Source organism: Pristiophorus japonicus, chromosome 11 (assembly GCF_044704955.1).
Source record: "Pristiophorus japonicus isolate sPriJap1 chromosome 11, sPriJap1.hap1, whole genome shotgun sequence".
Taxonomy (NCBI): Eukaryota; Metazoa; Chordata; class Chondrichthyes; family Pristiophoridae; genus Pristiophorus; species Pristiophorus japonicus.
The window spans coordinates 24363771-24389238 of NC_091987.1; the positions used below are offsets into that span (position 1 = coordinate 24363771).

General features: G+C 50.7%; 1 protein-coding gene across 1 annotated transcript in view; it reads left to right on the forward strand.

Annotated features, from left to right (window-relative positions):
- The first annotated feature begins 11617 nt into the window (after positions 1-11617).
- The window catches only part of pde9aa (phosphodiesterase 9aa), a 47722-nt gene continuing 33871 nt past the window's right edge, over positions 11618-25468 (forward strand). Inside the window, 6 exon segments of the mRNA XM_070892874.1 lie at positions 11618-11686; positions 18041-18111; positions 18908-18985; positions 19171-19214; positions 21207-21261; positions 21351-21421. Of these exon segments, the coding sequence (XP_070748975.1) occupies positions 11618-11686; positions 18041-18111; positions 18908-18985; positions 19171-19214; positions 21207-21261; positions 21351-21421 (388 nt within the window).

Genomic DNA, 25468 nt, shown 5'->3' on the forward strand with positions numbered 1-25468 from the left:
CTGGTTCTGTCCTACGGGGGGGCTGGTTCTGTCCTGCGGGGGGGCTGGTTGTTTTGCTGTGACTGTGGGGACTGACTCTCCTACACTTGCTGGATCTGATAATTCGAGAACATGCTTTGCGTGAAAGGAGTATTGGCAAACTGTTAAAGCTTAGATGGTGCGACCATGTAGTCCAATCCTGATCCCAAGCTTTTTTGCGAGGATGGAGGAATACTTAACGTGGTCAAGTGACATTCCCCTACATAAGAAATAGGAGCAGGAGTTGGCCATTTGGCCCCTCGAGCCTGCTCCGCCATTTAATAAGATCATGACTGATCTGATCATGGACTCAGCTCCACTTCCCTGCCCGCTCCCCATAATGCTTTACTCCCTTATCACTCAAAAATCTGTCTATCTCCGCCTTAAATATATCCAATGACCCAGCCTCTACAGCTCTCTGGGGCAGAGAATTCTATAGATTTACAACCCTGTTTCAGCAGGGCTTTTAACCGGTTACTTACTGTTGCTCTAAAATGCACTGAGGCAAATAGCACAAAAATACACTGCACATTTATCTGTAAGCCTAGACTTTGATGTCCACACAAGCACCTTCCAGCAGGGATCAGGAGCCTGGCTGACTTTCCCCTCTGTAGTCTGAGAGTTGTTGAGGCCAATGTTAGCTCCTCTCCATGTGACAGCCACTAACTCAGTGCAGACCGAGGGCTGACGCCTGCATCGTTCTGTTCTACCTGGCTCAGAAACTCATTGCTTTAACCAGCTGAGCTATCGATTGGTCGAGCATTGCAGTGACACAGGTTCTCCACAAGTCCAAAAAAAGTCAGCCTCACTTTCAAGCTTAATTCACACATAGGAACAGGAGGAGGCCATTCAGCCCCTCGAGCTTGTTCTGCCATTCAATTAGATGCATATGTTAGTGGCAAAAGATTAAATAGCCTGGAGCCAGAGCAAAGAAAAGGTTTACTACGTGACATGCGGCTGTTGTTGTTCCAAGACATGGTGGTGAGGGAAATGGGCTTGTGTATGTGTGTGTTTATTGATGCTAAACTCCATCATTTTCCAAAGTGAATGGGAGCCAGGGCTAATGCAAGGTCTGGACTGGAGTTTAAACTTGCAGTGGTAGGGAGGTACATGATTAAATGGCAGCTACTGCCATTCAAATGACACAGATAAGCTGAACTTCGCAGTCCTATTCAGCACAAATGCGAAATGTGTGACTGGTTGTTAACCCTGGTGTCTTGCGTCGTGGGCCTCGGTGCTTCACACAGCTTTCCAATTTTAAACATGAGGAGCCAGGCTTGCCTGGCTTGTAGCACTCCACACACACGCCTGGCAGTCAGCTGCAAGTCCTCTGTGTGCTCAAATACTGCCTGCTAACTGGACTCTTTGTTTCTTTGACAGCAGGGAGCAGGATGCTTGGTCAGGAACCATCAGCTTTTTATTGTTTGACCACTTCAGTTCGGAAGCGAGATCCACGGTGACACAGGAGCACAGGTATTGCTAGATACCAGGTCCATCTAGTCTGGATAGAGAAGAGGATAAAAAAAGGAGGGAGGGTTGCAGTATTGATTGAAGAAACAGCTGTGAGAGGGAATGATATGTTGGAAGGATCATCAAATGAGGCCATATGGGTTGAATTGAAGAACAAAAAAGGTGTGATTCCACTGCTGGGAGTGTACTATAGACCCCCAAACAGTCAGAGGGAGATACAAGAGCAAATATGTAGGCACATTTCTGAGGTGCAAAAACTATAGGGTGGTAATATTAGGGGATTTCAACTACCCTAATATTAACTGGGATAAAATTAGTGTGAAAGGTATAGAGGGTGCAGAATTCCGAAAATGCATTCAGGAGAACCTTTGTAATCAGTATATAGCAAGCCCTACAACATGGGAATGGTTCTGGACTCAGTTTTGGGGAATGAAGCTGAGCAGGTGGAAGGGGGAAGGGGTATCAGTGGGAGTTAGATTTAAGGTAGTTATGGAAAAGGGCAAAGATGGACCAGGAATAAAAGTTCTCAATTGGGGGAAAGCCAATTTTACTAAGCTCTAAGGTGATTTAGTCAAAGTGGACTGGAAACAGCTACTTGAAGATAAATCAATGTCAAAGCAGTGGGGGGCATTCAAGGAGGAGATCCTGAGAGTTAAGAGCAAGTATGTGTTATGTCTGTAATGCACTTATGAATGACTCCACGAGGCAATGTGTTGTACTCAAACTGTAGTAACCTTGGTCCTTTATTCGTAACTCCAGAGTGAGGCACAAGCATGGTGAGCAGCCTTTTATACTGGGCCCTGCACACCGATGCAGGTAACCCTCAGGTCTCCCACCGCAGTGCCCTATGGTGGACAGCCTCTGCCACAGGGGCAGGAAGCCCCGGTCTCCACCAGTTGCACCCTCTAGTGGTGCCAGCATAGTATATACACAGTGTAAACCTTATTGATAGTACATCAGGTAACAAGTCTCCATCTTATACAACTATACAGTGACTACACAGAGAGTATATCTATAGTCTGCATATATAACAGTATGTTCCCTTTAAGAAAAAGGTTGGGACTAACAAATCTAGAGCCCCCAGATGTTAAGGGACATACAGGGTAGGATAAACGAAAAAAGGGAGGCTTATGGCCAATACCGAGGACTCATTACTGCAGAAACCGGATGGAGTACTGAAAGTGCAGGGGTGAGATTATAAAGGAAATTAGGAAAGCAAAGAGAGAGCATAAAAAAATGTTGGCAAGTAAAATAAAGGAAAACCCAAAGATGTTTTATAAATATATTAAGAGCAAGAGGATAACTAAAGAAAGAGTAGGGCCTATTAGTGACCATCAAGGTAATCTGTGCGTGGAGGCGGAAGACATGGGTATGGTTCTTCATGAATATTTTGCGTCTGTTTTCACAAAAGAGAGGGGCGATGCAAACATTGCAATCAGGGAGGAGAAGTGTGAAATATTAGCTGAAATGTACATGGAGAGAGAGGAAGTATTAAGGGGATAAATCCCCAGGCCCGGATGTAATGTATCCCAGGCTATGAAGAGAATCAGTAGAGGAAATAGCAGAGGCTCTGACTGTCACGTATTTCACCATCTTGCAATGACTATAAGTATGTAACTGTAACTCATGCATACTGTACCTGTACCCTTGTAATGCACACCCTGACCACAGGGAGTGAACTCCTCACCTGGGCTTCCAGGTACAAAAGGGGAGGTCCCACCCAGGATCAGCACTCTTCAGTCCTAGAAATAAAGCGAAGGTCACAGAGTGACCGTGTCTGATATATCCATGCCTCATGTGAGTTTGTAACAAGGTGCAGAGACACTACATCTGGCGACGAGAATCGGGAATCACCGAACCACGAGAATGGCCACCGGTGGCACAGAGGAACGCTACTGTGTGGGTGAGGACTGGGACGACTTTGTGGAAAGACTCCAGCAGAGCTTTGTCACAAAGGAAGAGGCAGTGACTGACAAGCGGAGGGCGCGTCTACTGACCAGCTGTGGTCCACAGATGTATGCGGTGATGAAAGACCTGCTCGCACCCCAAAAACCAGCGGACAAGTCCTTTGAAGAGCTCAGCCAGCTGATCAGTGAGCATCTCAAGCCGGCAAATAGCATACACATGGCCCGGCACCGGTTCTACTCTCACCGGCGTCGGGAGGGTCAAAACATCTCGGATTTCTGGCAGAACTTCGGCGTTTGGCCAGTCTCTATAAGTTCTTTGATGCCTGCAGGGGGGAGATGCTAAGGGACTTTTTCATTGAGGACATTAATCATGCCGGCATTTTCAGGAAGCTCATAAAGACTAAGTATTTGACTTTAGAAGGGGCAGCGTTGATAGCTCAGACCTTCATGGCAGGGGAAGAGGAGACCAAGCTAATTTACGCACACAGCCCTGGTTTCAATGTTGCGATGAACTAGGGAGTTAATGTTGTAAAAAGGACACAGACCCCCACAGGCAGGCAAGGGCAATTCGACACCGTCCAGGCAGCAACTAGCTCCAGGGTGGGCCTGCAACAGGGACAATGGAAAGGGGATCGGCAATTCACACCATCACAAGGAACAATGCATCCTGCGATGGGACAATTAACACCCTCCATCAGAATGCTTAGAAACAGCCAAACGAGCCATCAGAGAGGAATGCCTGGGAATAGCCCTTTTGTTAACAGCAATCTCAGCTCATGTTGGAGATGTGGGAGCAAACACACTGCAAAAATCTGCAGGTTCCAACTTTACACCTGCAGGATTTGTAATGTCAAGGGACACCTGGCCAGGATGTGCAAAAAGGCAGTAGTGAGGCTAGTCTGCGAGACAGACGAACCAGACGAGGGGTCTGAAATGCAGGATGAGGCCTGTGGAACAACCATGGATGCTGAAGTTCAGAGAGTTCATGTGGCTGACATCCACAGCTCATACACCAAAACGCCACCCATGATGATGAAAGTCTTACTGAATGGCATCCTGGTGCACATGGAGCTGGATACCGGAGCTAGCCAGCCCTTCATGAGCGCCCAACAATTTGAGAGACTATGGCCACACAGAGCAAGCAGGCCCCAATTGGAACACATTGAGACGCAGCTACATACGTACACCAAAGAGATCATCCCAGTGCTGGGCAGTGCAAATTTGGTGGTAATGCATAATGGATCACAGAACTGGCTGTCACTCTGGATTGTTCCGGGAAATGGCCCCGCGCTCTTGGGGAGGAGTTGGCTAGCTGAGATGAATTGGAAATGGGGGGATGTGCACGCCATTTCATCCGTGGAGCGAAGTTCATGCTCGCAGGTATTGCAAAAATTCGAGTCACTCTTTCAACCCGGTGTCGGAACGTTCAAGGGCACTAAAGTAGTGATACGCATCACTCCGGACGCCAGACCAGTGCACCACAAAGTCAGAGCGGTGCCTTACGTGATGCATGAAAAAATTGAAAGTGAACTGGACAGGCTGCTCAGAGAGGGCATAATTTCGCTCGTTGAATTCAGCGACTGGGCAAGTCCCATTGTTCCCGTCCTCAAAGCAGATAGCTCAGTTAGGATTTGTGGCGACTACAAAGCCACCATCAACCGAGTGTCACTACAGGACCAATACCCGCTCCCGAGAGCGGAGGACCTTTTTGCCACGCTGGCAGGTGGGAAGCTATTCACGAAGCTGGACCTCACTTCGGCCTACATGACTCAGGAACTGGCTGAAGAATCCAAGTTTCTGACCACCATCACGACACACAAAGGATTATTTGTTTACAATAAGTGCCCGTTTGTCATTCGTTCGGCTGCGGCTATCTTTCAGCGAAACATGGAAAGCTTGCTCAAGTCCATCCCTGGAACGATCGTGTTCGAAGACGACATCCTTATAACGGGTCGAGACACCGAGGAACACCTCCGCAACCTGGAGGAGGTGCTACGCCGATTGGGACGGGTAGGCCTGCGGCTGAAAAAGGTCAAGTGTGTGTTTTTGGCCCCAGAGGTCGAGTTCCTGGGCAGGAGGGTTGCCGCAGATGGGATCCGGTCCACTGAATCAAAAACTGAGGCGATTCGCCGGGCGCCCAGGCCCGGCAACACGTCGGAGTTGCGATCATTCCTGGGGCTCTTGAACTATTTTGGGAACTTCCTGCCGAACTCAAGCACATTGTTGGAGCCGTTACACATGCTCCTGCGTACAGGTTGTGAATGGTCTTGGGGGGGATTGTCAAGAACGGGCTTTCAATAAGGCGAGGAACCTGCTGTGTTCCAACAAACTGTTGACTTTATATGACCCCTATAAAAAACTGGTTTCAACATGCGATGCGTCATCCTACGGGGTTGGGTGTGTTTTGCAGCAGGGTAATGATGATGGCGGCCGACTCCAACCGGTGGCTTACGCCTCCAGGTCGCTCTCCCAGGCAGAGCGTGGATACGGCATGGTCGAGAAGGAGGCACTCGCGTGTGTGTACAGTGTGAAAAAGATGCACCAGTACCTTTTTCGGTAGACGGTTTGAGCTAGAGACGGACCACAGGCTGTTAACATCCCTCTGGTCCGACAGCAAGGCTGTCAACGCTAATGCGTCAGCTCGCATACAGCGCTGGGCCCTCACGCTGGCTGCGTATGACTACACCATCCGGCACCGGCCAGGCACCGAAAATTGCGCTGACGCACTCAGCAGGCTTCCACTGGCCACCACCGAGGGGGCGTCGGAGCAGAGCGCCGAGATGGTCATGGCCGTTGAGGCTTTTGACACTGCGGGCGCCCCCATCACAGCCCGCCAGATTGAACTCTGGACCAACAGGGACCCCCTCCTATCCATGATAAAAAAATGGAGATTGGGGGATTGGGCGCCCACACACAGGGCGTGCCCCGAGGAAGTCAGGCCATTTCGGAGACGGATGGTTGAACTCTCCTTCCAAGCCGACTGCCTGTTATGGGGCAGCCGGGTAGTCATGCCCCAGAAAGGAAGGGAAGTGTTCATCAGGGAACTCCACAGCGAGCACCCTGGCATCGTGTTAATGAAGGCCATTGCCCGGTCACACTTGTGGTGGCCGGGGATTGACTCAGACCTGGAACACTGTGTTCGCAGGTGCACAACATGTGTCCAGCTGAGCAATGCCCCCAGGGAGGCCCCACTCAGCCCGTGGCCCTGGCCCACCAGGCCATGGTCACGTACTCACGTGGACTATGCGGGCCCGTTCATGGGAAAAATGTTCCTGATCGTTGTCGATGCATACTCGAAGTGGATCGAGTGCATCATATTGAACTCGTGCATGACATCCACCACTGTGGAGAGTCTGCGTACAGTTTTCGCAACCCACGGCTTGCCGGACATCCTGGTCAGCAATAATGGCCCGTGTTTTACCAGCCATGAATTCCAGGAGTTTGTGTCGGGCAATGGGATCAAGCACGTCCGGACAGCGCCGTTCAAGCCAGCCTCCAATGGCCAGGCGGAACGGGCGGTCCAAGTCATAAAGCAGCGCATGCTCCGCATCCAGGACCGTCCCTTCAGTACCGCCTGTCGCGCCTCCTGCTGGCCTACAGGTCCTGGCCGCACTCGCTCACGGGAGTCCCGCCAGCGGAACTCCTCATAAAATGCACGCTTAAGACGTGGCTGTCCCTCATTCACCCAGCCCTGGCAGACATTGTTGAGGGCAAGCGCCAGCTCCATGATCGAAGCTCAAGGGGGAGGTGTATAGAAATAGATGGCTCGGTATTTGTTCTTAACCATGCTTTGGGACCCAAATGGCTTGAGGGCACCGTAATTGGCAAAGAAGGAAACAGGATCATGGTGGTCAGACTAAACAATGGGCAGATCTGCCACAAACACTTGGACCAAGTAAAGACAAGGTTCAGTGCAGACACGGAGGAACCTGAAGAAGAGCATGATGAGATAGCACCCACACCACTGCCAGCGCACGAGCAACAAAGACAGCCCTCAGCAGGCACAGTCCGCCCGGACAGGCCGGAATCACCTCAAGTGACAGAGACACGTGCTGAGGCTCAGCCACCAGAGTCACAACTGCGGCGCTCCACGAGAGAGCACCGACCACCCGATAGACTTAACCTCTGAAATTAAAAGATCGAAGGGGAGAGGTGATGTCATGTATTTCACCATCTTGCAATGACTATAAATATGTAACTGTAACTCATGCATACTGTACCTGTACCCTTGTAATGTACACCCTGACCACAGGGGTGAGCTCCTCACCTGGGCTTCCAGGTATAAAAGGGGAGGTCCCACCCAGGATCAGCACTCTTCAGTCCTGGAAATAAAGTGAAGGTCACAGAGTGACCGTGTCTGATATAATCATGCCTCGTGTGAGTTTGTAACAAGGTGCAGAGACACTACACTGACCATCATTTTCCAATCCTTTCTGGCTACAGATGTGGAACTGGAGGACTGCTAATGTTGCACCTTTGTTTAAAAAGGGAGAAAGGGACAGACCGAGTAATTACAGGCCAGTCAGCCTAACCTCGGTGGTGGGAAAATTATGGTAAATAATTCTGAGGGACAGAATAAATCTTCATTTAGAAAGACATGGATTAATCAAAGACAGTCAGCATGGATTTGTTAAGGGAAGGTCGTGTCTGACTAACCTGATTGAATTTTTCGAGGAGGTAACCAGGAGGGTCGATGAGGGCTGTGTGTATGATGCAGTGTTTATGGATTTCAACAAGGTTTTTGATAAGCTCCCACAAGGTGACAGACTGGTCATGAAAGTAAAAGCCCATGGGATCCAGGGCAAAGTGGCAAGTTGGATCCAAAATTGGCTCAGAGGCAGGAAGCAAAGGGTAATGGTTGATGGGTGTTTTTGCGACTGGAAGGCTGTTTCGAGTTGGGTTCCACAGGGCTCAGTACTGGGTCCCTTGCTTTTTGTGGTATATAATCAATGATCTAGACTTGAATGTAGGGGGTATGATTAAGAAGTTTGCAGATGATACAAAAATTGGCTGTGTGGTTGATAATGCAGGAAAAAGCTGTAGGCTGCAGGAAGATATCAATGAACTGGTCAGGTGGGCAGAACAGTGACAAATGGAATTCAATCGGATAAGTGTGAGGTAATGCATTTGGGGAGGTCTAACAAGACAAGGGAATGCACATTAAATGGTACGGCACTGAAACGTGGAGAGGAACAAAGGGACCTTGGAGTGCAGGTCCACAGATCCCTGAAGGTAGCAAGCCAGGTCGATAAGATGGTTAAGAAGGCATATGGAATACTTGCCTTTATTAGCCGAGGCGTGGAATACAAGAGCAGGGAGGTTATGCTTGAACTGTATAAAACACTAGTTAGGCCACAGCTTGGAGTACTGTGTGCAGTTTTGGTCACCTCATTACAGGAAGGATGTGATTGCACTGGAGAGAGTACAGAGGAGATTTCCGAGGATGTTGCCTGGACTGGAGAATTTTAGTTATGAGGAAAGATTGGAGATGCTGGATTTGTTTTCTTTGGAACAGCGGAGGCTGAGGGGAGACCTGATTGAGGTGTATAAAATTATGAGGGGCCTGGATAGAGTGGATAGGAAGGACTTACTTCCATTAGCAGAGGGGTCAACAACCAGGGGGCCTAGATTTTAAGTAATTGGGGGGAGGTTTGAGGAGATATGAGAGGAAATTTCTTCACCCAGAGGGTGGTGGGGGACTGGAACTCACTGCCTGAAAGGGTGGTAGAGGCAGAAACCCTCATAGCATTTAAAAAGTACTTGGATGTGCACTTGAAATGCCGCAACCTACAGGGCTACGGACCAAGAGCTGGAAAGTGGAAATAGGCTGGAGAGCTTTGTCGGCTGGCGCGGACACGATGAGCCGAAATGGCCTCCCCCGTGCTGTCAATTTCTTTGATTCTAGTTTGCCTTCTCCCATCCTGTTGTTGACCAATCACAGCAATCGATCTATATCAATGATGCAACAACAGCCCCAGACATGAGGCGAGGGATCCCCCAGTGGGGGAGAGCTTTGGGATCCATTGGTCCAAAGTCACCTCTTCCTCCCAAGCTCGCTAAACTCGCCCCACGTCATTACTCACAAACCATATCCCAAAATGTTACTTTCTGACAGAAATCTCTGTAATTTGCATTTGAATGAATCAATATTATCTGCTCCCACCATCTCCCTAGGGGGTCTGTCCCATAGATTGACCCCTTGCTCACTGAAAGATAGTTTCCGCAGGTTTGTTTAGAATGTTTCCCACCTTCAGGCACAGGCCGTGTGCTCTGGGTCTACTGTTCTGGACACGGTGAGACAGCTGGTCATGGGCGACATTATCCAGTCCCTTTAGAATCCTAAAACCAGCAATCATCACCTCTCCACCTTCTCTTCCAGTGAGAATGTACCCAATTTACTGAATCGCTCATAATCCAATCCCTCCATTCTCTCAATCATGATGGTTTCTCTCCTCTGTATCTTTTCAAAAGCTACAATATGCTTTTCGTACTGTGACGACCAGAACTGTGCTCCGAATTCCCAGTGTGCCAAACCAATGATTTATAAAGGTTTCCTCACTATTTTGGCCTAATATTGACCTTTTAATAATCCATACCCTCCAGGACACAGCAGATCACTTGAGCGGTGCCCTACCACCAAACCCACACCTACCCCTCCAACCCTGACGCACTTTGGCACGATTAACGGGATGCCTTACAGAATCTCACCAGGAAGCCATGGTCAGAGTCACGTGTCCTTATGCCGTTAGACAAAGTCAGTGATCCTGATGGGAAGGATAACGGAAACTCCCAATTATGGAACGATTGTTGAGAGTCTCCTGCAGCTGTCAGAACCATATGTAATTCTAGCATTTTGTTCCATATTTCTATAAACTCCCTGCAGTGATTGTTGGGCACTGTATGCAGCTGACAGCCAGTGTGAAGGACAACATGTGCTGCTGACATCCCCTTGAAATACACACACAAACATAAAGATCAAAATTAAATCAATGTGAAACTAGCCAAGTAAGCGTAGTGCATTGTGCTGATGCAGCATGTTAGTATTTTATGGGTCGATTTCTTCAAGCATTTTATTACATTTGTGACTTCATGGTAGGGTGCTGAGCTGAGGCGAGTGGAGTGGAGGGCAGAGTTGAGGGGGGCAGAGGAGCAGTGTGTGGGGAGGGGGGAGGAGACAGTGAGGAGGGGGATCTGGTTTGCGAGGGGGTGCAGAGGGCTGGGGGAGGGGCCATTAATGTTCTTGGTGCCGTGGGAGTGTTTGATGGGACAGTTTAGAGGGAGCTTTACTCTGTATCTAACACCGTGCTGTACCTGCCCTGGGAGTGTTTGATGGGACAGTGTAGATCGAGCTTTACTCTGTATCTAACCCCCTGTACCTGCCCTGGGAGTGTTTGATGGGACAGTGTAGAGGGAGCTTTACTCTGTATCTAACACCGTGCTGTACCTGCCCTGGGAGTGTTTGATGGGACAGTGTCGATCGAGCTTTACTCTGTATCTAACCCCCTGTACCTGCCCTGGGAGTATTTGATGGGACAGTGTAGAGGGAGCTTTACTCTGTATCTGACCCCGTGCTGTACCTGCCTTGGAAGTGTTTGATGGGACAGTGTAGAGGGAGCTTTACTATGTATCTAACCCCATGCTGTAAAGTTTTGACTAGTTTCCTGTTTTATTTGCTAATTGCTTTTTCATAATTTCGCTTCTGACAACTGTATTTTGTTGCTACCGAACTTTATAATAAAAATTATTTGTGTTGCTGGTGAGTGCACTGTTTAATTGTGGGGCAGTTATACGGACCTGTACCCGGGAGTGACTGCAGTAGGGACTGTGTCTCAGCGTAACGCCATTGTCTCTGACTGCCCAACAGGCTCCATTGAAAGTGACTCTCGAGTTGTGGTAATTAGAGAATTTAATTCTAGAGGGTTCCGCCTCTCCTGTGTGTTGCTATAGAGATCCTGAGTGCTTGGAGACTAGAGGAGAGATAAATACTGTGCAAAACAATTGGGCAGACAGAGCTGTGAGTGACGGGGGAGAGGGAAGCAGTGCCAGAGGGTTAGTGTGTGGAACTTACAGCGTGTCAGTGGGTGGCTGGGTTAGTAGTGAGAGTGGTGCGTCAAATTAAACGGTGTGTGAAGCTCAGGCTAAGTACTGGTCTGCGGAGGAGCTCGAGATTCTGCATCGCTGTGATCATCGCCCCTCAGCTCTGTGTTTGTTCCATCAGTGCAATGGGAACCGCATCATCCAGTTACCGACCCAAAGCCATCTACCTTGACATCGAGGGCCGCACACAGAAGGTACGCTCACTGGTCACACAGTTACTGCCCACTTAGCATAGAAAGGGTTCACCCCTGGGGTTCCATTCATTTTTCACAACATGGGCACCAGTTCCCTGTTTAGAGAAAATGGGAGGCGCAAACACCATCCAATTATTCTAAATAAGTGCATGGCTGGGACGTTAAATGCTGTGTTTTGTTGCATAAGGTTTCAGGGCGCGCTACTGGCTCAGCTCAATGTGATACTGAGCTCCACACACACACCAGAAGGGTCAAAGATTTCAAACCCGGTCTGTGCTGAGTTTGGAGATCTGCGCCAGCCCAACAGTCGGTTCTACAAGTGGGTTCTGGGTTAGAGAGCGGGGGAATCAGTCCGGGTTCCTGGTCCTGATCACTGCCCAGTGACCCCTGGGTTAGAGAGAGGGGGAATCAGTCCGGGTTCCTGGTCCTGATCACTGCCCAGTGACCCCTGGGTTAGAGAGCGGGGGAATCAGTCCGGGTTCCTGGTCCTGATCACTGCCCAGTGACCCCTGGGTTAGAGAGCGGGGGAATCAGTCCGGGTTCCTGCTCCTGATCAATGCCCAGTGACCCCTGGGTTAGAGAGAGGGGGAATCAGTCTGGGTTCCTGCTCCTGATCAATGCCCAGTGACCCTTGGGTTAGCGAGAGAGGGGAAATCAGCCAAGGTTCCTGCTCCTGATCACTGTCCAGTGACCCCTGGGTTAGCGAGAGAGGAAATCAGCCAGGGTACCTGCTCCTGATCACTGCCCAGTGACCCCTGGGTTAGAGAGAGGGGAAATCAGCCAAGGTTCCTGCTCCTGATCACTGCCCAGTGACCCCTGGGTTAGAGAGAGGGGAAATCAGCCAGGGTTCCTGCTCTAGATCACTGCCCAGTGACCCCTGGGTTAGAGAGAGGGGACATCAGCCAAGGTTCCTGCTCCTGATCACTGCCCAGTGACCCCTGGGTTAGAGAGAGGGGAAATCAGCCAGGGTACCTGCTCCTGATCACTGCCCAGTGACCCCTGGGTTAGAGAGAGGGGAAATCAGCCAGGGTTCCTGCTCCTGATCACTGCCCAGTGACCCCTGGGTTAGAGAGAGGGGAAATCAGCCAGGGTACCTGCTCCTGATCACTGCCCAGTGACCCTTCGGTTAGAGAGAGGGGAAATCAGCCAGGGTTCCTGCTCCTGATGACTGCCCAGTGACCCCTGGGTTAGAGAGAGGGGAAATCAGCCAGGGTTCCTGCTCTAGATCACTGTCCAGTGACCCCTGGGTTAGAGAGAGGGGAAATCAGCCAGGGTTCCGGCTCCTGATCACCAAAATTTACTTTAGCCACTCACGTCCTTTGTGTATATTTGTAAAAGCTTTCACTCTGTTTTTATATTTCTTGCTAGTTTACACTCAATCTATTTTCTACCTCTTTATTTTTTAGTCATCCTTTGTTGGTTTCTAAAAATGTCCCAATCCTCTGGCCTACGATTAATCTTCACAGCATTGTACACCATTGTTTTCAATTTGATACCATCCTTAACATCCTTAGTTAGCCACGGATGGTTCATCCTTCTCGTAGAGTCTTTCTCAATGGAATATATTTTCGTTGAGAATTGTGAAATATCTCCTTAAATGTCTGCTGTCTGACCCTGTAACCTATTTTCCCAGCCCACTTTAGCCAACTCTGCCTTCATACCTTTGTAATTGCCTTTATTTAGGTTTATGACACTAGTTTCAGACCCAAGTTTCTCACCCTCAAACTGAATGAGATATTCTATCATGCTATGATCACTCTTCCCTAGAGGATCCTTTACTATGAGATCATTAATTAATCCTGTCTCATTTCACATGACCAGATCTAAAATAGCCTGTTCCCTGGTTGGTTCCACAACATATTGTTCGAAGAAACCATCCCAAATACACTCTATGAACTCGTCCTCAAGGCTACCTTTGCCAATTTGATTTGTCCAATCTATATGAAGATTAAAATTGCCCACAATTATTGCAGTAACTCTCTTACAAGCCTCCATTATTTCTTGATTTATACTCTGTCCAACAGTGTAGCTACTTTTAGGGGGCTTCTAGACTACGCCCACCAGTGACGTTGTTCCCTTACTATATCTTATCTCCACCCAAACTGATTCTATATCTTGATCTTCCGAGCCAATACCATTTCTCACGACTGTACTGATCTCATCCTTTATTAACAGAGCTATCCCACCTCCTTTTCCTTTTTACCTATCCTTTAGAAATGTCAAGTACCTCTGAATATTCAGTTCCCACCTTGAAAACCACATCTCTGAAATGGCTATCAGATCATACGCATTTATTTCTATTTCTGCTGTCAACACATCTATCTTGTTATGAAAGCTGCGAGCATTCAGATAAAGAATTTTGTCTTTTTGACTCTATTTGCTGGTGCACTCATGTTTGTACGCTCTGTCCCTTCCTGTCACTCTGGTTATCATTACCCCCATCGCCACCCTGCACTATTGCCTTGTCCTTTCTCTTAAACTTTCTAAATTTCCCCTCACCTGATCCCTCCAACCACCCCTCCCCCCCCCCTCATTTTTTTGTTTAAAGCCCTTTCTAGTTATTCGATTCGCCAGGACGCTGGTCCCCAGCCCGGTTTAAGTGGAGCCCGTTCCAACAGAACAGCTCCCTCATTCCCCAGTACTGGTGCCAGTGTTCCATGAATTGAAATCCCTTCTTCCCACACCACTCTGAGCCACGCATTTAACTCTCTGATCTGTTTGACCCTATGCCAATTTGCGCGTGGCTCAGGTAGTAGAATCATAGAAATTTACAGCACAGAAGGAGGCCATTTCGGTCCATTGTGTCGGCGCCGGCCAACCAAGAGCTACCCAGCCTAATCCCACTTTCCAGCTCTTGGTCCGTAGCCCTGCAGGTTACGGCACTTCAAGTGCACATCCAAGTATTTTTTGAATGTGGTGAGTGTTTCTGCCTCTACCACCCTTTCAGGCAGTGAGTTCCAGACCCCCCACAACCCTCTGGGTGAAGAAATTTCCCCTCAAATCCCCTCTAAACCTCCCCCCAATTACTTTAAATCAATGTCCCCTGGTTGTTGACCCCTCTACCAAGGGAAACAGATCCTTCCTAGCCACTCTATCCAGGCCCCTCATAATTTTACACACCTCAATCAGGTCTCCCTTCAGCCTCCTCTGTTCCAAAGAAAACAGACCCAGCATCTCTAATTTTTCCTCATGGCCAAAATTCTCCAGTCCAGGCAACATTCTTGTAAATCTCCTCTGCACCATTTCCAGTGCAATCACATCTTTCCTGTAATGTGGTGACTAGAACTGCACACAGTATTCCAGCTGTGGCCTAACTAGTGTTTTATACAATTCAAGCATAACCTCCCTGCTCTTGTATTCCATGCCTTGACTTAGAAAGGCAAGCATTCCACATGCCTTCTTCGGCATTATTACCCTTGAGGTTCGCTTATTAATTTAGACCCTAACTCCTCAAACTCCCGAAGCAGAGCCTCATTCTTAGTTCTACCTCTGTCATTGGTTCCTATGTGGACCACGACAACTGGATTCCCCCACCCCTGCGCCCCCACCACTTCAAGTTCTTCTCCAGCTGTGAGGAGATATCCTTAACCCTGGCACCGGGCAGGCAACACAACCTCTGGGACTCCCTGTCGTGGCTGCAGAGAACAGTATCTATCCCCCTGACTGTACTGTCCCCTACCACTACCACATTCCTTTTTACTCCCCCCAGTTAATAGCCTCCTGTACCATGGTTAAAGCACATGGTATTGGGGGTAATGTATTGACGTGGATAAAGAACAGGTTGGCAGACAAGAAATGAACCGTAGGAATAAACGGGTCCTTTTCAGAATGGCAGGCAGTGACTAGTGCAGTACCCCAAGGTTCAGTGCTGGGAGCCCAGCTATTTACAATATACATCAATGATTTAGACGAAGGAATTGAATGTAATATCTCCAAGTTTGCCGATGACATTTAGCTGGGTGGCAGTGTGAGCTGTGAGGAGGATGGTAAGAGGCTGCAGGGTGACTTGGATAGGTTAGGTGAGTGGGCAAATGCGTGGCAGATGCAGTATAATGTAGATAAATGTGAGGTTATCCACTTTGGTGGCAAAAACAGGAAGGCAGAATATTATCTGATTGGTGACAGATTAGTAAATGGGGAGGTGCAACGAGTCCTGGGTGTCATGGTACATCAGTCATTGAAAGTTGGCATGTAGGTACAGCAGGAGGTGAAGAAGGCAAATGGCAAATAGCGAGAGGATTTGAGTATAGGAGCAGGGAGGTCTTACAGCAGTTGTACAGGGTCTTGGTGAGGCCACACCTGGAATATTGTGTTCAGTTTTGGTCTCTTAATCTGAGGAAGGATATTTTTGCTTTTGAGGGAGTACAGCGAAGGTTCACCAGACTGATTCCCGGGCTGGCAGGACTGACATATGAAGAAAGACTGGATCGACTCGGCTTATATTCACTGGAATGTAGAAGAATGAAAGAGGATCTCATAGAAACACACAAGATTCTGATGGGTTACTGGTTAGATGCAGAAGAATGTTCCCGATGTTGGGGAAGTCCAGAACCAGGGGTCACAGTCTTAGGATAAGGGGTAAGCCATTTAGGACCGAGATGAGGAGAAACTTCTTCACTCAGAATTGTTAACCTGTGCAATTCTCTACCACAGAAAGTTGTTGAGGCCAGTTCATTAGATATATTCAAAAGGGAGTTAGATGTGCCCCTAACGGCTAAAGAGATCAAGGGATATGGAGAGAAAGCAGAAATGGGGTACTGAAGTTGCAAAAATGATCAGCCATGATCATATTGAATGCTGGTGCAGGCTCGAAGGACGAATGGTCTACTCCTGCACCTATTTTCTATGTTTCTATAACAGAAATAAAAGTAGAGGAACATCTATTTTACAAGCGCAACAATAAAAAAAGGAGGTCTTGGGTGGGAATAGGGCCATTAAGGGATAGACAGGATAATACCAAAGGTAAGAATAAGGAGATGGCAGTCATATTAAATCATTATTTGCTTCAATATTTACCAGGGAGATAGAACAGGTGGACATGACATTGGATGATGAGATTAGTAATGCGATAAATACATTTAAAATAAAACGAGGGGATATATTAAATAAACTAATCAAACTCAAAGAGGGTAAAATCTCTGGTCCGGGTGGATTGTGTCCACGCATTTTAAAAGAATCTAGGGAAAAGACATTATTACACATATTTAATAATTCGTTATAAAAAGGTGTAGTGCCAGCTAACGTAATACCCATATTTAAGAAGGGGGATAGAACATGCCCAGGGAATTACAGACCTGTCAGCTTAACATCCGTAGTAGGAAAAATAATGGAATCCTGACTAAAGGGGAAAATAGAAGAACATCTAGAAACCAAAAGATAATAATGAATAGTCAGCATGAGTTTCAAAAGGGAAAGTCTTGCTTGACCAACCTCAGTGAATGTTTTGAAGAGGTAACAGAGAGAGTAGACAAGGGTAATGCAGTAGATGTAATTTATCTAGATTTTCAAAAGGCCTTCGATAAGGTACCCCACAATAGACTGATGAACAAGGTCAGAGAATGCAGGGTCAGGGGACAAGTAGCAGAATGGATAGCTAGCTGGCTTCAAGACAGAAAGCAGAGAGTAGGGGTAAAGGGTAACTATTCACAGTGGCAGAAGGTGGGTAGTGGTGTTCCACAAGGATCAGTGCTGGGACCACTGTTGGTCACAATTTATATTAACCATTTAGATTTTGATCAAAAACACAATTTTTAAATTTGCGGGTAACACCAAATTGGAGGATAGTCGATACTGAGGGGGACTGCAACACATTACAGGGGGACATTAATAAACTTGCAGAATGGGCATATAATTGGCAAATGAAGTTCAACACAGATAAATGTGAGGTATTGTATGTTGGTAGGAAGAATAGGGAGGTCACTTATTACTGGGAGGGTGCGAGTCTGGGTGGGGTAGAGGAACAAAGGGATCTCGGATACAAATACACAAATCACTAAAAGTAGTGACACAGATTAGCAAGGCCGTAAAAAGCAAACTAAGAACTAGGGTTTATTTCTGGAGGTATAGAATTGAAAAGTAGGGAAGCTATGCTAAACCTGTATCGAACCTTGGTTAGACCACACTCGGTGCACTGCGTACAGTTCTGGTCGCCTTATTATAAAAAGGATTTTGAGGCACTGGGAGGGTGCAGAGAAGATTTACAATGATGATACCAGAAATACCCTCTTGCTCCCCCTCCCACTCTGCCTGCTCCACTGAGGGAGGAGGATGGTGATTTGGATTAAAAGTATTATTCTTCATTGAGCAGTCTGGGATTAATGCTGTCTTTACTGTTCCTCATTCTGTTTTACGCAGGTGATTTTCAGCAGATTTTGCAGCCCGAGTGACATCAGGGAACTGCTGTGCAGCACTGCCGGTCTGGCTCGGTAAGGCCTCCCTCCTTGTACTTAACTCAACAGTAAATATACCCACAGACCTGTACAGACTGAGTACAAAATACCACACCAATTCTTTTCATTAATTATCTCAATTTCAAGCTCCCTCTACACTGTCCCATCAAACACTCCCAGGGCAGGTACAGGGGGTTAGATACAGAGTAAAGCTCCCTCTAAACAGTCCCATCAAACACTCCCAGGGCAGGTACAGCACGTGGTTAGATACAGAGTAAAGCTCCCTCTACACTGTCCCATCAAACACTCCCAGGGCAGGTTCAGGGGGTTAGATACAGAGTAAAGCTCCCTCTTAACTGTCCCATCAAACACACCCAGGGCAGGTACAGCACGGGGTTAGATACAGGGTAAAGTTCCCTCTACACTGTCCCATCAAACACTCCCAGGGCAAGTACAGGGGGTTAGATACAGAGTAAAGCTCCCTCTACACTGTCCCATCAAACACTCCCAGGGCAGGTACAGCCCGAGTTAGAGACAGATTATAACTCCCAGAGACAGTAGATATACTGTTATCGGAGACAGCAATGCTCTGAAAAGCTTGACTTGATGTGTGTCTGGGAGTGTGGGCGGCGGTGGGGAAGATTTTGATGAGTGAGATTGGTTTGTGTTGCTGACCGAGATCTTCAACCTGATTGCCGTTGCCCAGTGGGTATGGCGACCTCACATCATCAGCCTATTTCTCAGTTCAGTGGCTCACAGCTCCGAGGAACGAGCTTTTAAATCGCCACATTTGTCAAACTTCATTAGTCTGACTGTTGTCCGTGTGTTTCAGAAGCTCGGCTATCTCTCTGGTGGACCCAGACAACGCGCTAATCTCCATCGATCCGACCATGCCTACAAACACAGAAAGGTACCTTTACCGTTCCAGCTTCCCCCCTTCAGTAACTCGCCACCAGGCATTCAGTGATCTCCCTGAAGTATGTGTAACCAGCCCAAACTCACTTCATGAGAAGTTAATTTCTTATGAGAAAGTGCAAGCATTAACGTGCCTCTGATCTCCCCATTCTGAGTCGCCTCTTTCTCTCTCAATTCCAGATCTCCGTATCGGGTCGTCGTTCTCACTGGTACCCAATTATCAGGTAAATAGCTCACCATTGCCGTGAGCAAAGTTCCCCACACGTCAAGGGTGGAAACAATGGCTATTCTGTGATTGGTACTTAGTACCTTGGTGTGAACAAGTGTTACTCAGTATTGGGGGCGGGGGGAGACAGAGTTCGGGGTTGGGAGGAGTGGACCAGCGGATCGGTGGGATGGTGGAGGGAAAACGGAGAGAGGTGATTGGGGAAGGGGTTTGTAGCTACGGGGTTCGTGGTTGCGGGGCGGGGGGATTTGGGGCGAGGGAGGGGGGGGGTTTGGGACGAGGGAGCGGAGGGGGGTGGTTTGCGACGAGGGAGGGGAGGGGGGCCGGGGTTGGGGGGAGGGGGCTTGGGGGGGGAGTGGATCAGGGAGGGGGTTTGGGGTTCCGTGGATCAGGGTGGGGGGGGTTACAGAGATCGGAGAGGGGGTTTGGTGTTACGGGGATCGGGGAGGGGTTTGGTGTTACGGGGATCGGGGAGGGGTTTGGTGTTCTGGGAATCGGGGAGGGGTTTGGGGTTATGGGGATCGGGGAGGGGTTTGGGATCGGGGAGAGGTTTGGGGTTTCGGGGAGGGGGTTTGGGGTTATGGGGATCGGGGAGGGGTTTGGGGTTACGGGGATCGGGGAGGGGTTTGGGGTTACGGGGATCGGGGAGGGGGTTTGGGGTTACGGGGATCGGGGAGAGGGTTTGGGGTTACGGGGATCGGGGAGAGGGTTTGGGGTTACGGGGATCGGGGAGGGGTTTGGGGTTACGGGGATCGGGGAGGGGTTTGGGGTTACGGGGATCGGGGAGGGGTTTGGGGTTACGGGGATCGGGGAGGGGTTTGGGGTTACGGGGATCGGGGAGGGGTTTGGGGTTACGGGGATCGGGGAGGGGTTTGGGGTTACGGGGATCGGGGAGGGGTTTGGGGTTACGGGGATCGGGGAGGGGTTTGGGGTTACGGGGATCGGGGAGGGGTTTGGGGTTACGGGGATCGGTGAGGGGTTTGGGGTTACGGGGATCGGTTACGGGGATCGGGGAGGGGTTTGGGGTTACGGGGATCGGGGAGGGGTCTGGGGTTGCGGGGATCGGGGAGGGGGTCTGGGGTTACGGGGATCGGGGAGGGATTTGGGGTTACGGGAATCGGGGAGGGGTCTGGGGTTGCGGGGATCGGGGAGGGGGTCTGGGGTTACGGGGATCGGGGAGGGGGTCTGGGGTTACGGGGATCGGGGAGGGGTTTGGGGTTACGGGGATCGGGGAGGGGTTTGGGGTTACGGGGATCGGGGAGGGGTTTGGGGTTACGGGGATCGGGGAGGGGTTTGGGGTTACGGGGATCGGGGAGGGGTTTGGGGTTACGGGGATCGGGGAGGGGTTTGGGGTTACGGGGATCGGGGAGGGGTTTGGGGTTACAGGGATCGGGGAGGGGGTTTGGGGTTACAGGGATCGGGGAGGGGGTTTGGGGTTACAGGGATCGGGGAGGGGTTTGGGGTTACGGGGATCGGGGAGGGGTTTGGGGTTACAGGGATCGGGGAGGGCTTTGGGGTTACGGGGATCGGGGACGGGGTTTGGGGGTTACGGGGATCGGGGAGGGGTTTGGGGTTACGGGGATCGGGGAGGGGGTTTGGGGTTACGGGGATCGGGGAGGGGTTTGGGGTTACGGGGATCAGGGAGGGGTTTGGGATTACAGGGATCGGGCAGGGGTTTGGTGTTCTGGGAATTGGGGAGGGGTTTGGGGTTACGGGGATCGGGGAGGGGGTTTGGGGTATCTGGGAGGGGTTTGGTGTTACGGGGATCGGTGAGGGGGTCTGGGGTTACAGGGATCGGGGAGGGGGTTTGGTGTTCTGGGAATCGGGGAGAGGTTTGGGGTTACGGGGATCGGGAAGGGGATTGGGGGAGTGGATCAGGACATACTTTGAATGTGGGGGTGGGTCAGCGATGCTTTGGGAGGCCCCGAGGTCCAGGGCCAGTCGACCTGCCACGATGTAAACTTTCTCCACTTTAACCTTCGTGTTTCAGAGAAAGATGAAGTTTTCCAGAATGTTCTAGCACAAGTTGCAGAGCAATTTTCCAGGTAATTCCCTGATTATTACACATTGCCGGCCTCATTCCCTTTAACTCGATCTCGTCACTGAGCCACTGAATCTCTTCTCTCTTATTCAGGGCCTTCAAAATAAATGAACTGAAAATTGAGGTTACAAACCGCCTGGCCATGCTGGAAAAGAGAGTGGAGTGTACGTATGTATTGGGGCACACAGTGCGCGGGTGAGGGGGCGCAGAGAGAGGGGCGTGGAGGAGGGGGCATGGAGAGAGGGTGCACGGAGCATGGAGAGGGGGGACGCAGGGCGCGGGGGAGGGGACACGGGGGCACGAGGCACAGAGAGAGGGGACGCGGGAAGGGCACACGGCGCGGGGAAGGGGGCAGAGGGAGAGGGGGCGTGGGGCATGGAGAGGGGGTATGGAGAGAGAGAGAACGCGGGGCACGGAGAGGGGGTATGGAGAGAGAGGGGGCATGGGACATGGAGAGGGGGTATGGAGAGAGGGTACGCGAGGCAGGGAGAGGGGCTATGGAGAGAGAGGGGACGCGGGGCACGGACAGGGGGTATGCAGAGAGGGGACGCGGGGCACGGACAGGGGGTATGGAGAGAGAGGGGATGCGGGGCACGGACAGGGGATATGGAGAGAGAGGGGACGCGGGGCATGGAGAGGGGGTATGGAGAGAGGGGACGCGGGGCATGGAGAGGGGGTATGGAGAGAGAGGGGACGCGGGGCACGGACAGGGGGTATGCAGAGAGGGGACGCGGGGCAGGGAGAGGGGGTATGGAGAGAGGGGACGCGAGGCATGGAGAGGGGGTATGGAAAGAGGGGACGCAGGGCATGGAGAGGGAGTATGGAGAGAGAGGGGACGCGGGGCAGGGAGAGGGGCTATGGAGAGAGGGGACGCAGGGCGCGGAGAGGAGGTATGGAGAGAGGGGACGCGGGGCACGGAGAGGGGGTATGGAGAGAGAGGGGACACAGGGCATGGAGAGAGGGGACGCGGGGCACGGAGAGAGGGTATGGAGAGAGAGGGGACGCGGGGCGCGGAGAGGGGGTATGGAGAGAGAGGGGACACAGGGCACGGAGAGGGGATATGGAGAGAGGGGACGCGGGGCACGGAGAGAGGGTATGGAGAGAGAGGGGACACAGGACACGGAGAGGGGTTATGGAGAGAGATGGGATGCGGGGCATGGAGAGGGGGTATGGAGAGAGGGGACGCGGGGCACGGAGAGGGGGTATGGAGAGAGGGGACGCGGGGCAGGGAGAGGGGGTATGGAGAGAGAGGGGACACAGGACACGGAGAGGGGTTATGGAGAGAGATGGGACGCGGGGCATGGAGAGGGGGTATGGAGAGAGGGGACGCGGGGCACGGAGAGGGGGTATGGAGAGAGGGGACGCGGGGCAGGGAGAGGGGGTATGGAGAGAGGGGACGCGAGGCATGGAGAGGGGGTATGGAGAGAGGGGACGCAGGGCACGGAGAGGAGGTATGGAGAGAGAGGGGACGTGGGGCAGGGAGAGGGGCTATGGAGAGAGGGGACGCAGGGCACGGAGAGGAGGTATGGAGAGAGGGGACGCGGGGCGCGGAGAGGGGGTATGGAGAGAGAGGGGACACGGCATGGAGAGAGGGGACGCGGGGCACGGAGAGAGGGTATGGAGAGAGAGGGGACGCGGGGCGCGGAGAGGGGGTATGGAGAGAGAGGGGACACAGGGCACGGAGAAGGGGTATGGAGAGAGGGGACGCGGGGCACGGAGAGAGGGTATGGAGAGAGAGGGGACACAGGGCACGGAGAGGGGTTATGGAGAGAGAGGGGACGCGGGGCATGGAGAGGGGGTATGGAGAGAGGGGACGCGGGGCACGGAGAGGGGGTATGGAGAGAGAGGGGACGCAGGGCGCGGAGAGGGGGTATGGAGAGAGAAGGGACGCGGGGCATGGAGAGGGGGTATGGAGAGAGGGGACGCGGGGCAGGGAGAGGGGGTATGGAGAGGGGACGCGGGGCATGGAGAGGGGGTATAGAGAGAGGGGGGACACGGCGCGGAGAGCGGGTATGGAGAGAGAGGGGACGCGGGGCAGGGAGAGGGGGTATGGAGAGAGAGAGGGGACGCGGGGCAGGGAGAGGGGGTATGGAGAGAGGGGACGTGGGGCATGGAGAGGGGGTATGGAGAGAGAGGGGACGCAGGGCGCGGCTAGGGGGTATGGAGAGAGAGGGGACGCAGGGCGCGGAGAGGGGGTATGGAGAGAGGGGACGCGGGGCACGGAGAGGGGGTATGGAGAGAGAGGGGACGCAGGGGAGGGGGCATGGAGAGAGGGGACGTGGGGGGGGGGCATGTAGAGGGGCACAGGGCACGGGGAAGAAGTCAGGGAGATGGGGACGCGGGGCACGGAGAGGGGCAATGGAAAGAGAAGGGGCACGGGGCACGGAGAGAGGGTATGGAGAGTGAGGGGACGCAGGGGAGGGGGCACGGAGAGAGGGGACACGGGGGGGCACGGAGAGGGACACAGGACGCGGGGGAGGAGGCAGGGAGAGAGGGGGCGCAGGGTACGGAGGGGGGCACGGAGGAGGGGGCGCGTGGCGCGGCGGATGGGGCACGGAGAGATGGGGCGCGGGGGAGGGGGCATGGAGAGAGGGGCACAGAGAGAGAGTGTGCGTGGGAGGCAGCATGGAGAGGGCGCGCAGGGTATGCACGGCGAAAGTACACGTTGGAGAGTACAGAGAGAGAGAGAGAGAGCGTCGGGGTACGGAGAGAGAAAGTGTGTGTGGGGGGGTACAGAGAGAGAGAGAGAGAGAGAGAGAGAATGTGGGGAGTGCAGAGAGAGAGAAAGTGTGTGTGGGGGGGTACAGAGAGAGAGAGAGAGTATGTGGGGGCTACGGAGAGAGAGAATGTGGGGGCTACAGAGAGAGAGAGAGAGAGAGAGAGAATGTGGGGAGTGCAGAGAGAGAGAGTGTGGGGGTATATATATATATATAATGTATATATATATATATATATAGAGGGAGAGAGAGATAGTGGGGGGTAGGGAGAGAGCACAGATATATTCACAGAGCACAGCACATACAGCTCCTAACATGGCAGGCAGCTCTCTTGGAAGCCTCCGGAAATCTACCTGGTTCTGTTTATTATTAACTTTGCAGTTGCAGTACACAATATGCCCACATCCACAGTATGGAGCTACAAACATGACAAGCTTACAGACATTACACTTCTCACTCCTGAATGAAGAAGTTATTATAATAAACATCATACATAACTTTCATGTTTATACATAACACAAGATATAAACTTATTTTTTTCCATATTTACAAATTTTACTTTACCACTTGTTTTCTGTTTCGAAGAGGATATCTCCGCTCTCAAACAGAACCTTCCAAACATGGTGTCGATTTCACACTCATTCGAGGCTCATCCTGAGGAACGTTTTCCTCCACGGACTTTCCTTGATTTTCATTTGAACTCACTCGAACTTCAGGCTCTTTGTTTCCCTGACTCGGACTCAGACTTTCATTCTGATTCTCTCCTGGATTTGTTTCCAGTACATTGGATTTAGGATTTGCTACTGGTGTATCAAAACTATCTGATGAGTCAGACACAATTGAATCATTCCCACCTTCAATTCCTTCCATGTCTGTAGGTAAAATATGATCAATATGAACAAACCGAACCTGTCCATTATCAAACATCTTTACCAAATATGTGCAAGGATCACATATCTTCACCACTCTTCCTGGTAACCATTTATGGTGATGGTTCTTCACTCTCACCTTCTGGTTTAATTTCACACTTCTCTCTTTTACTCGACCTCTATCATGATTCTCTTTCTGTCTTAATTGTGTCTCTTTTACGGACTGTGCCAAATTTGGTTTTAACAACGAGAATCTGGTTCGTGGCTGTCGTTTGAGAAATAACTCTGCTGGTGTTCTACCAGTAGTTGTATGAGGAGTATTTCGATATGTAATAAAAAAAATTAGCCAATTTGTGATCCAATGACAACTGTCGATTCCTTGGATTTGGATCGAACATTTGTTTTATGAGGGCACGTTTTACAATTTGTACAGTGCACTCTACTACACCATTCGAAGCAGGATGGTATGGTGGAACCTTGGTATGTTTCACACCATTTTTGCTCGTGAATTGTGCAAATTCTTCTGAACGAAATTGTGGTCCATTATCCGAAACAATTTCTTCAGGGAGACCAAATGAAGAAAATAATTTTCGTAAAATGTCCAATGTTTTACTTGTTGTTATTT